At 43.5% G+C, this 12,500-nt stretch overlaps 2 protein-coding genes across 8 annotated transcripts in view; one reads left to right on the forward strand and one right to left on the reverse strand.

Annotated features, from left to right (window-relative positions):
- LOC122257036 (echinoderm microtubule-associated protein-like 6) overlaps window positions 1-9,158 on the forward strand; it is a 52,405-nt gene extending 43,247 nt beyond the window's left edge. For 3 of the 4 annotated variants that reach the window (XM_086542672.1, XM_086542673.1, XM_086542674.1), the window contains exons 17-31: window positions 1-61; window positions 266-465; window positions 695-845; window positions 1,090-1,251; window positions 1,352-1,600; window positions 1,701-1,899; window positions 2,846-3,124; window positions 3,657-3,904; window positions 4,053-4,281; window positions 4,483-4,728; window positions 5,097-5,200; window positions 5,804-6,008; window positions 7,061-7,263; window positions 8,016-8,173; window positions 8,627-9,158. The exon at window positions 1-61 is cut by the window's left edge and continues 126 nt beyond it. In XM_086542672.1, the coding sequence (XP_086398798.1) occupies window positions 1-61; window positions 266-465; window positions 695-845; window positions 1,090-1,251; window positions 1,352-1,600; window positions 1,701-1,899; window positions 2,846-3,124; window positions 3,657-3,904; window positions 4,053-4,281; window positions 4,483-4,728; window positions 5,097-5,200; window positions 5,804-6,008; window positions 7,061-7,263; window positions 8,016-8,173; window positions 8,627-8,840 (2,908 nt within the window). In that variant the 3' untranslated portion in view covers window positions 8,841-9,158. The remainder of the gene's footprint in view (window positions 62-265; window positions 466-694; window positions 846-1,089; window positions 1,252-1,351; window positions 1,601-1,700; window positions 1,900-2,845; window positions 3,125-3,656; window positions 3,905-4,052; window positions 4,282-4,482; window positions 4,729-5,096; window positions 5,201-5,803; window positions 6,009-7,060; window positions 7,264-8,015; window positions 8,174-8,626) is intronic. The other variant, XR_015191465.1, reaches the window with a different exon arrangement.
- LOC122257035 (uncharacterized) overlaps window positions 9,053-12,500 on the reverse strand; it is a 19,564-nt gene continuing 16,116 nt past the window's right edge. For all 4 annotated transcript variants that reach the window (XM_086542676.1, XM_043022066.2, XM_086542678.1 and 1 more), the window contains 2 exons: window positions 11,840-12,500; window positions 9,053-11,570 (listed from right to left, as the gene is read on the reverse strand). The exon at window positions 11,840-12,500 is cut by the window's right edge and continues 20 nt beyond it. In XM_086542676.1, the coding sequence (XP_086398802.1) occupies window positions 11,094-11,570; window positions 11,840-12,500 (1,138 nt within the window). In that variant the 3' untranslated portion in view covers window positions 9,053-11,093. The remainder of the gene's footprint in view (window positions 11,571-11,839) is intronic.

Here is a 12,500-nt window from a genome sequence, read left to right on the forward strand (position 1 = left end):
CACAGACGACATCCTGTGCCTAGCAGTCCATCCAGGAGGGGAGTTGGTCGCCTCGGGACAGGTAAGTTACTACTGCTATCAGTACATGTAAAGGGGCTTGATCTTTCCCTAGCAGTGTTATGATAGCCAGAAATTTCTGATTAATGAGGTAATCATCATTTATTTGTGAGATGTAATGGGGATGAAATACAAGTATCTCTTACAAATTTGTTTTCCAACTTTAAGACTTCTATTACTGTTACAAATTCATCGCATCTGCCTGCAGATCGGCCGTGAGGCGACGGTTCACGTGTGGGACGCGATAGACCACAGGATCTTGTCCCTCCTTCAAGGGGGTCACACACGAGGCGTGTCAGCGGTGGACTTTTCCTCGGACGGGGAGCGACTGGCGTCCTTGGGACTCGACGACTACCACACCCTCGTCGTTTGGAACTGGCGAAAGGGATACAAGCTCGCCAACGCCAGGTCTGACGGCGGCCTTACCTATTAGCCAAGTCACTCTTTGCAGATTGCCCTTTGCTTTATCTCAACCGTTTGATTCCCGCACACTGGACCATCCTGTTCTACCATTCATGTTGGGGACTATAGATACGGAACATGTACTTATTATCTGTCTGAATTCTCTTCTATCTTTCTCTCCCAAGTCCTTCCTACCTTTCTGCCTCGTTGCCGATAACCCCCTTTCCCCTTCCAGAGGCCATAGCGACAAGATCTTCGGGTTAAAGTTCAGTCCCTCAAATAGCCACCGCTTGATGACCTTCGGCGTGAAGCACGTCAAGGTGTGGAACCACGTCGGCGGCGGTCTTACTCACCGCCAGGTCTCGCTGGGCCGGAAACTGAAACAGGTGTGAAACAACATATAACATGGTTATTGTGGACTGGAATGGGTATTAATTTCTTTAATACAGAGGTTAAAGGGAGGGATGCCGTAGTAGGTATTCGTAAGTTAGACTGACGTCACTAAAATAAAAGTTTGGGAAGCACCGAAGTACTGCTCAAGTGCGTTCTCTCTGGACAAGAAAAAATCAAGACCGGAAAGTACCAACCGACCATTTGAATGAACCAGGAACGGCATTACCGATATTACAGGAGACGGCGTTGTGCTGTGCAGTCGGAGGCGGCGCGGGGTCGGACGAGTGGTGGGTGGTCGGCCTGTCGTCGGGCACCGTGATAGTCGTCCGAGACCTCAAGGTGGAACGCGTTGTCAAGGCCCATAAGGCTCCTGTGTACGCAATCTTAGAGACTAATGAGGTGAGTAATGCTAGTTAATAGCGAATGTGTTTTAAAACATGACACAAAGGTTCTTCTACTGCTGTTGTGCATTGATGCCTCGGGGATTTCCATTCGCCAGAATATCTGGACAGCGGGCCAGGGAGGCTACGTGTGCAAGTGGGACAGGGAATTCAACAAGTGCCTGAAGGTGTTCCCAGTCAGCGACCACTTCCTGGCGGAGACCGCGGCCGTGGCCTTCACCTCTGCTCAGCCGGGCCTTCGCAGCCTCTCGGCCGCCCCGGGAACCAACTCGCCCATCCTGGTAGCGACCCAACACGCCGAGCTCCTCCTTATGGACGAAGAAGGTCAACTCAATATCATTGTCCAGGTCGGTTGCAGATTCAGTTCAGGTTGTCTCTTGAAAACGAGACTCTTTCTCGCGTCAACGCCTAGATATATCAGGGCCTCATCAAAGGCTCGCTCCACAGGGCCACGGCAAGGGCGAGGTGTGGGGCCTGGACACGCACCCTCGGCTGATGGAGGCGGTGACGGTGGGCGACGACAACACCCTCCGCCGCTGGGGCTTGGAGGACCACTTGGCGCTCGGCTCAGTCAACCTGAGGAAGGCCGCGCGCTGCGTGCACTTCCACCCCACCGCCATGTTCGTGGCTCTCGGCTATCTGGACGGTAAAACCCACGAGGAGTTCGGCTTAAAAGGGCCAGTCACTTTTGAATGATTGGTATTTTGACTCTCTCTCTCTCTCTCTTTCTTTTTCTTTTTCTTTTTCCTTTTCTTTTTTTTTTCCTTTTCTTTTTCATTTCTCTTTCTCTCTTTTAATCTTTTTCTCTCTTTCTCTTTCTCTTTCTCTCTCTCTCTTTCTTTCTCTCTCTCTCTTTTTCTTTTTCTCTTTCTCTTTCTCTTTCTCTTTCTCTTTCTCTTTCTCTTTTTTCTCTTTCTCTTTCTCTTTCTCTTTCTCTAGTTTTTCTTTTTTCTCTTTCTCTTTCTCTCTTTTTTCTTTTTTCTCTTTCTCTTTCTCTCTTTTTTCTCTCTCTCTTTCTCTTTCTCTCTCTCTCTCTCTCTCTCTCTCTCTCTCTCTCTCTCTCTCTTTCTCTCTTTTTCCTTTTCTCTTTTCTCTTTTCTCTTTCTCTCTCGTTTCTCTTTCTTTCCCTTTTTTTTCTCTTTCTCTCTCTCTTTTTCTCTTTTCCTTTTCTTTCTCTTTCTCTCTCTCTCTCTTTCTCCTCTCTTTCTCTCTCTCTTTCTCTCTCTCTCTCTTCTCTTCTCTCTTTCTGTCTTTCTTTCTCTCTCTTTTCTCCTCTCTCTTTCTCTCTCTCTCTCTCTCTCTTTCCTTTCTCTTTCTCTCTCTTTCTCTCTCTTTGTTTCTTTTTCTCTCTCCTTCTCTCTCTCTCTCTCCCCTCTCTCTCTCTCTCTCTCCCCCTCTCTCTCTCTCTCCCTCTCTCTCTCTCTCTCTCTCTCTCTCGCCCTCTCACTCTCTCTCTCCCTCTCCCTCTCCCTCTCCCTCCCCCTCTCCCCCTCTCTCTCTCTCTCTCTCTCTCTCTCTCTCCCCCCCCCCCTCCCTCCTTCTCTCCTCCCCCACACATATATATGTGTATGTATTTATTCTCTCACCCTAAGGGGGCGTGTCACTCTACCTCTACCCGAGCCTGAAGAAGCACGGCGGCGCCCAGCATCGCACGGAAGGCATCTCGGAGGTCAAGTTCTCCCCGGACGGCCGGTTCCTCGCCGTCGGATCTCACGAGTGCCTTGTGGATCTGTACGTCGTCGACACGGACGGGGACACTGTGAGCAGGGAAGGGTCTGGCTTGCGGAGGGTTGGCGTCTGCAGGGGAGCTTCCTCGTGGATCACGCAGCTCACTTGGCATAAAGATTCGAGACTTCTCCAGGCCAATACGGGTAGGTCTCGCGTATGCCTTTGTAAGATCTGATTGTCTGTACATAATTGTTGCTGTGATCAATAAGAGCTGGTTGTTTGTAGAGAATTTTCGTGGTCAGTCAGTCATTTATCTTATTTTTATTTGATAAGAAGTTGAATACTAAAAAGACGAGATGCAAGTATTTATTCTTTGAGTTATTTGTCTGTGGTGTGGCTGTAAGAAGATATAACAAAATATATCCTTTGGACTGTTGCCTGTAGCTTAGACTTGGCATTTGTGTTTAATGTCTCTTAACGTGGTATTGTATGTCAGGCATTAGCAAAAATGCATTGTTTAAACACTGCTGGTTTAAGGTGTTTTAAACTACATGGCACTACATGGTGTTTTATTTATTCAACTTTCAATTTCTATGTCCGTGCAACTGGTGGTTTTCAGTCTGTGTTATATATACTTAATAAATTATATTTTCATATTAAAAAATGAAGAACCACACATTTACGCCAAGAAGTGCGAGTAATGAGACAGTGGCAATATTGTTGCCATCGCTGCAGGGGCGGGAGAGCAGCTGTTCTTCGAAGCTCCACACGGCAACCGTCAGCTGATCCCAGATGCCACTAGTTGCTTCCTGGACTGGTCTTTCCCGCTTACTTGCGTCTTGGATAAGACCGTGGAAGGCGTTTGGGCAAGGTCCATGGACCTCACCGACATAAACGCCATCGCCACCGCCAACGCCCTCCCTCTGGTGGTCACGGCGTCCGACGACGGGGGGCTCGTCAGACTGTTCAGGTACCCATGCCAGGTGAGCTCGCACGGAGGAGGGATTGCCCCCACATCCTTATCCTTGACCTAGTTTGTGAAATCATTTATTTTACTATTCCCCTTTCAAGTATTGTGTTTACGATCTACTTATTGCCATTAATCCTATCGCCACTGTGACCTGACCCCAGGGCGGGTTTAAGAAGCATCGCCAGTACACGGGTCACAGCGCCCACGTGACCAACGTGAAGTGGACCTTCGACGACTCCAAGATAGTGACGACCGGCGGCGCGGACACCTCCGTCATCGTGTGGCATGTGAGGATGGTCGAATTCGCGGAGGAGAAACAGGACGAGGAGGACGGGGAGGAGGCGACGAAGAGGCTGCCTGCTCTTGCATTCAGCGATCTGCCTGAAGAAGGTGATGCTGAACGACTGAATGGCCCTTGATGCTAATCATGCAGCTGCCTTGGTAGTTCAAAAATAGAAATTGATATTCTCGCCTTTCGATAAACCTATTTTGTCCACATTGGCTTTATTCTACGCTCGTATCGACGCGGTTGAGTAATTTGCCATTCAGCCATCCTCGAAAAAATATATATAATCCTTTCATGCAATGCAGAGATCACCATGACGGATCTGGAAGCCGCCGGACTGGAGGACTCGGCAGTGCTGACTCCCTCGGCGACAGGCCAAGACTCCGTGAAGGAACCCGTCGGCAGGAAGGGCGGCCCGAACCGCGCCACGAGAACCGCGAAGGGCATCAAGAGGCACCTGGAGAGGTTGAGGTCCATTCCGACCTTGACGGGGGACGATAAGACTGTCTTCTACTGCAATGACTGTGTGGTCGGGAAACTCGAACTGGAAGGTACGAGAGAACTTGTGTGTGTGGATAGATTGATAGATAGATAGATAGACAGATAGAGAGACAGAGAAACAGATAGATAGATAGAGAGACAGAGAAACAGATAGATAGATAGATAGATGGATAGATAGATAGATAGAGACAGATAGATAGAGAAACAAATAGATAGATAGATGGAGAGAGAGAGAGAGAGAGAGAGAGAGAGAGAGAGAGAGAGAGAAGAGAGAGAAGGAGAGAGAGAGAGAGAGAGAGAGAGAGAGAGAGAGAGAGAGAGAGAGAGAGAGAGAGAGAGAGAGAGAGAGAGAAAGGGGTGGGGGAATAGGGGTTTATATAATTATGTAAGAACTTTTAATGAACATATAACCTCGCAGGAGATGAGGTCACGGGCCAGAGCATCGGCTACAAAGAGCATGAGACGCACATCACCACCATGGCCATATCGAAGACCGAACCTGTAATGGTTGCCACAGCGCAGGTACTTTATAATTCGTATTTTCCTTTATCCTTCATCTGTTGATTCTATAATTTGTATAATATTTTAGACTCCGTACTACATACTGTATGCATTTGTATGTTGTGTGTAGTACTGTACCTTAATACGTGCGTTCATTTGCATTCAACACATTTCATAGCGAAGATAATCAAATAATTAATCTTATACTGTGTTGTCATAGTAGGTGAATTGCGAACGAATTCGCATTTGCTGCCAACAGTCGTGGTTTTAGGGATATTCACTTCTATATCACTTTCATGGATTTTTTTGGTACTCACTGATATTATATCAATGATTTTCTATAGACGAAACCTATCCCATTATTATTTCATTGTATACATATATAATATAAATATATATTTTATATATTATATATATATATATATATATATATATATATACATATATATATATATATATATATATATATATATAATTCTCTTTCTCTCTCTTTCTCCATAACTCTCGTTTTCACTCCCACCTCCTCTCCCTCCCTCGAACTTTCCTTCCTTCCCTCCGAGGCATAATACGCACGGAAAAAAGAAACGCAATCCGTACCTCCGCTGACTTCTCTCCCGGATGCAGCTATCCTTGGAGAGCGAGGAGGGCGCCGCTTGTGATACCGAGGCCGCCCTCATTCACGTGTGGCGGCCTCTCGACGGCGCCAACGTGGGGGTACTTCGAGGCGGGTCTGAGGGCGTCATCACCTCCCTCAGCTTCTCCCCCAGCGGCAGGTTCCTCGCCTCTCTCGCCGACGGGTCTGTGGTTCATATCTTCAACTGGATCAAAGGTATGGAAGCGGAATTCCAAGGTGTTGGGATGAGAAGGGGGCGCCTGGAGACGTGTTTTTAGATCGCGAAAGTAAGATCGGTTGATGATTCTTTCATTGATTAATCTTCAATGCCGCGCCAACAGCGAAGGTTATTGGCGGGAAAAGAAACTACGAAGGCGCACTTGTTTCTGGAAGTCGTAGAATAACTACCCATAACGGGCATACGTACTGTACTGACGTAACGTGAGTGGTGGGTAAGTATGCCAGGCACAAGGGGCACTACTATGTAAATAGGGGAGTGAAAGGGAACTTTTGGAAGTAACTTTACATACGCCGATTTACATTCGATATGTGAATTGTTATGGTGTAGAGATAACTGTGTCAACTTAACAATAGATGTTCAAGTATAACACACAATAGTTACCATAAATGATAATAAAGAATAAAAATATCAATGAAAATACACATACAGTGTTAAGTTGTTTACAGCGAGATTGGATAGAACTTCTACGAATGGTGCTTATCCTAACGCAGTGGTTCATAACTTTTTAACCAACACACCCCTCTCTCAAATCTTCGAACTGGTAGTAAGACTCGATAAATAATAAGACAAACACACTTCTAACGTATACATGTAGATTGTATTAAAATCATTGGTGATTTAGGTTTTACATAAAATAGCATATTGGAGGTGGGTTAATACTGTATATGCGATAAAGAAAACTGCAAAACAGAAAATTGTTTAAGTATCATCATAGAAATGAACCACATTCAATAAAGTGTCTTGAAAATACGTCCGACTTCAAAGGGCGTACAAAGTAATGGGTTCTTTTATGTGAATTTTCAAACCCGACAGAAATAGCTCATATCATTCCGAACAAGAATTCCATACTTTTTCACCTGCATGAAGTTTACACACATAGTCGCTACGACACTCACCAAGCTAGGTGACTCCTCTTCGCCTTCCTAAGGGGCTTTAGGAGCATTCCCAGTCATAGTTTGATTATTAATTGACACCCTTAAGCGAAGACGAAATAAAGACGCGATTGCCCTGTGTCTCCGCTCTCCAGGTGCCCACGTCGCGTCTACTGAACTGAAGGTCGGGATGGCGACGTCTGTGATGCACAGCGGAGAGGCCACGCTGGCGGTGCTCACGCCCAGGGCGGTCCTGTTCCTCGACCTGGTGGGGAACTCCCTCGTCACCACGCGCGGACAGGCGCCCCCGGACCTCCTGCCGGATGGCTCGGCGTTCAGCGGCATCGGAGTCTCCTTTGTTAGTGCTTGGGTTCTTGGGAGGGGCGGGGAACAGCGAAAGAAAGAAAGAAAGAGAGAGAAAGAGAGAGAGAAAGAAAGAAAGAGAGAGAGAAAGAAAGAGAGAAAGAAAGGAGAGAGAAAGAAAGGAGAGAGAAAGAAAGAAGAGAGAAAGAAAGAGAGAGAAAGAAAGAAGAGAGAAAGGAGAAAGAGAGAGAAAGAGAAAGAAAGAAAGGGAGAGAGGGACAGAGGGAGAGAAAGGGGAGGGTTACGGGAAACGATAACGGAAGGGGTGAGAGAGAGAAAAAAAGAGAAAGGAAAGAAATATGAATATAGAAAGAGAGAAATAAAGAATGAAAGAGAGAAATGAATGAATAAATAAATAAATAAATAAATAAAGAAAGAAAGAAAGAAAGAAAGAAAGAAAGAAAGAAAGAAAGAAAGAAAGAAAGAAAGAAAGAAAGAAAGAAAGAAAGAAAGAAAGAAAGAAAGAAAGAAAGAAAGAAAGAAAGAAAGAAAGAAAGGAGAGAATGAAAGAGAAAGCGAAAGGAGAGTGGAGCATAATCACACACAAACAAAGTCTCTGTCTATCTCCGTCTGATGTATAAACATGTGCATACATTCATACATACAAATATACATCTAAGTGTATATGAACATACAGGCATACACATAGAGAGGTAGCATTGGTGCGAGACATCCACACACCTCGAGCCCAAGCACCGTTTTTCCCCCCGAGTTCCCTTCCTAGCTTGGCTTTCCCCCCCATGTCAGAGCGGGCGCGTGTACGTGGGGACGAGCGACGGCAGTGTCGTGGAGTGGACCGGCCGCATCGCCACCCGCTACGTGTCGCCGCCCGATGACCCTCCGACCCTCGCTCCCATCCGCCTGGCCATCGCGGCGGGCCAGGGGGTCGTCTTCACGGCTTGTAGGTAGGGACGAATTGGCCGTTTGGCTTTTATTTCTGCTGCGTCACCTTCTTTGGTCAACAGCTTGCAGGAGGAATCGGTGTTGTATTTTTTTGTTGGGAGGCTGGATTGTTCATTTATAAAGTACCTGATTTTTTTATCATGATATACTTCTGTGTATGTATTACTTTCAATTATATACGGTATTACTTTCAGTAGTTTTTTTCATAAGTGAGGCACGACTTTTTAGAAACTTCTAGTATTTTATTTTATGAGTGACCAATTTTTTAAAAGTGTGCTTTTGCAACTTTATATTGTGTAAGTTTTCCTTTTAAAATATAATAATAATAAATATAATTTATAATATAATATTAAACGGTGGGATGAAGCCCAGGGTATGGTCAGATCCGTCTCCATTGTTATGTACTGTTTCAATGCCTTTCCTTACCCACGGCATTTGTTCTTTTTACATCCTAGACTAGATTCCGTCGTCGTGGTTAGATGCTACACAACTGACACCCCCAAACTGACGTTCTTTTCGGATTCCTTAATCGAAGCCCCAACAGAAGACTGGACTCCTACTTCGGCTCGCCTCGGGGCAGAGATGCTCATCATCGGGGCGCGTATGAAGCAGCCCTTCATTGTCCTCGACCTAAAATCGGGAAAGTTCACCACGATCGAGTACGGTTAATGCGTGCCAGTATCTTTTCCCAAAGTAAAATGCCTCTGAGTTAAATAAAGATCCTTTTAAAGTTTAATAAACTTGAAGACATATTTTTGTGCCCTCATCCATGGAAGATGTCAACTGTATTACACAAATGTATATATTATTACTGCACATTTATTTGCTGTTTTTATATGTACACACTTAGTGCTTTTAAATGTATAAGCAAACTAAAACCACTGTATTGGTTGTATTTATTTCAGGCTTTCGAGTACACCATTTTTTGGTATAGGCAAATAAACAAACTTGTAATTGAGTTGGTCAGTTGTAAAATCGTTATTTTGTCTTGATTTTCTTTCCTTTCCCTTTACCAACAGCTTACAAGCAGTGACTATTGTAAGGTGCTTATCATTCTTAAGTTATCTGGGAAAATATGAAAATACCATACACAATGTTTGTGATGTCGCTTTTTAAGTACTTGTAACTCCTCACAATGCTGATTAAACAGTGAACTCACTTGCATTCACATGTCTGGTGAACACAATAAACCGAGATTAACAGTACAAGAACTACAATTTCCAGTACTAAATTTTAAATAATTTACATGCATAAATACTACCTGAAGAAACAGGTAATTCAATGGTGTGGAAACTACATCATAAAAATATACTGTATGTTCTACTGGAAATCCTACCCTAACACCGTAGGATGAGTTACTCCCCTACTAGCAAGAGCTCAGACATAACATTTTCTGTTGGGTTTCTACAGCCATCATAAGAAATACTCTTCTTTAAACTAAAACTCTAGTGTATTACTTATTTAGAAAAAGAAATATATTTAAATAAAAAATAAAAATGAAATGCTATGCATAAGTCTTGCCTGGCCAAATGGGCCTCGTAAGGGTACAAACGAGAAATCTCCAGGTTCCAGCACAGTTGTCGGTCCCAACCCAACTTTCTGCTCATTGCACTTGATTACACAAAAGGCATTCTTTCCCTCTGACAATGAGAAGATAATTCCTAAGGCAAACAAAAACTCTGGGACAAATAATCTTATGTGCTCATGTGGCATTTCTTTTGCAAACATAAACCTTGTTTGACAATGTCATGTTCACCAAAGCTGACAGCAGACTTCTCAGATGCACCTTAGGTTTCTACAATTCTTCTCTTATAACCACAATAACACTGAATGACTTAAGGGGCATGAGGTGACAAACATACTGAAAATGATCTTGTTACAATAGTAGACTATCTGAGATACAAATATACAGCCACATTACAGTGGATTTGAAATCAAAATCTAATTTTCAACTTCAAAAACAATGAGTTAACCAACTAAATTCTATATATACATAGTAGCATATGGTCAATAAATACTACACAGATCTGTCACCTCTTCTTTTTTTTGTTGCATATCTAGAGTTCACTGGTAGGCCATGTATTGGATTTGGCCATGTCAGAATATCAAAATCTTGTACTTAACCTCTTACCGACAGCCGTGTCCCAGTTATTTTCTAAGGGTACTCTTCATTCTATCTAATATCCAACTTGGGAATGGGATGGTAATGCACAAATTATAACAGATATACCTAGGCCCAATATCACTAACACTTCAATTCCATACAAGGCTGATACTTTTATCTCTGCAGAGGAGCTACGTTCTTGATTTTCACACAAATCAATCAAAGTAAAGTTTTAATCTTTCAATATTAGACTAGTAAAGTCTGGCTTGTCCAAACATTTCTTTCTCAAGCAGTGTGAGAAATTATCTGGCACTGACCTAAAACAATGTACAAATCTATTTACAAAATCTGGTGGGGAATGTTCTATCACCAACTAATTGGAGAAGTCAAGGCAAAAGAATCTGTCCAAATCCAGGAGTGGTCCAAATTCATGCTACAACAGAATTATTATAAAAATAATCAAAAGGACAAGAGTAGATGGTGTAGATCAAAGAAAATACTAAGTGTAATGACTAAAACCACAAGTTAACTATACAAAACTTTAGCACATCTTTGGTGGCAAGCAAGAGGAGGCAGGGGAAAAAAATTCTATCATAATATGCTAATTTTGAAACCTCCAAATCCTAAGATACTTTCACCTATATATTAAATAACCTAATTTGAACAACCTCTCTAGGCCAAGTATCTGATATGGCTAATTCAAACACACAATAATTCAATGTTAATGAATAAATGATGTACAGCAGATTGGATATGACAAGACAAATAAATAACAAATAAGATTCCCCTATAATGTAAATGCTTTCCCGTCTTATTATTCACATTGTAAACATCTCTACAGTCTCTGCCTGTGACGGATCACTGGGGTCTGTAAAGAGCTGAAGTGGCTCAGCCTTGACAATGGATCCCTTCCCGCCAAGGCTATCTGGACTGAACTCTTCACTGCCAATGTGAGAATGTTCTGCAGCGAACTGGGCATACTCTTCGTCTATCTCTTCCTGAGCCAGATGAACCTGCTGGAGGGCTTGTCCCCCTGCTGAGGAGGTGGACACCATGGCTGTCCCACTGGAGGCCATGGTGCTTGTAACATTTTCCCCCGAGACTTGCTGATGGGAACTCATGGAGGTGGCAGCCAAGAAGGTGGGGGCTGTTGTTGTGGCTGTGGTGGTGGACGTGCCGTCCATCACTACAGGGATGGCATAGTACACACCTGTGGCTGCCGAATCTTCCCCAGCAACAAGAATGGTGGTGCTACCTGATACATTAGTCCCTAGCTGGTCCATCTGCTCTGCCACCTGAGGAAACAAATATATCAGACTTTATACAAAATACTTTACAAGGATCATTGAGTAACAGTACAATAATATTATTAATAATAATAATAATAGTTTAACACTGACAAACATTAGGATATGCTTTAAAGTTAAAATTATTGTTTCTTTTTTCTTTCATAATCTATCTTGCACTCTTAAAAAATTATTATTTTGAACATTTACAAATATATTAGTATCTATACTTGATATAGACAGATAAATAGATAGATAAAGGCCACTCAACCACTTACTTTAAAAGCAGATTCCACAATGCTCAATTCTTCTTGATCTCTTCGTTTTGGTGACTCATCTCCCTCTTGCTTTACTTCTGCGCTTAAAAAGTGAGCATCCGTTACGGTTGTACTGCTAGAAGAATTACGAGATGCTGCATTGGAACCCTTTCGAACTTCCCGCAACCTCCCAGAACTTTTTCTAGTATAAGTTTTAGTAGTTGGGGATGATGTCGTCATGGTCTGACTTGGTATCAGATCAGATACACTTACTTTATAATAATTTAAAGAGGGATCCACTTCCTTGACTACAGGAGGTGGTAACTCTGGTATTTTGCCTTCCTTTCGCAGTTTAGCTACTCTCGACTTGTACTGGTTATTTGTGAGACCATGAACCGAACTGTAATGTTCTCTAAGGCCTGCCCTGCCATCTAACATAGCATTACATATCCGACATGGGGTATTTTGTATCTCCTGCATGTTGTGCATTGTCCGCAGATGTGTCCGCAGATGCACTTTCTGCACAAACCCTTTGTTACAATAATCACATTTGAAAGGCCTCTCCCCAGTGTGAACTCTCACATGCATCTCAAGTTGCCCCTGGCTAGGGAAATTCTTGCCACATATATAACAGTTAAGTCCACCATCTTCCTCATGCATCCGAACCATGTGAGACTTCAGC

This window comes from Penaeus japonicus, unplaced genomic scaffold, assembly GCF_977035675.1.
Source record: "Penaeus japonicus unplaced genomic scaffold, GWHDUDI00000001_assembly GWHDUDI00000012, whole genome shotgun sequence".
NCBI lineage: Eukaryota > Metazoa > Arthropoda > Malacostraca > Decapoda > Penaeidae > Penaeus > Penaeus japonicus.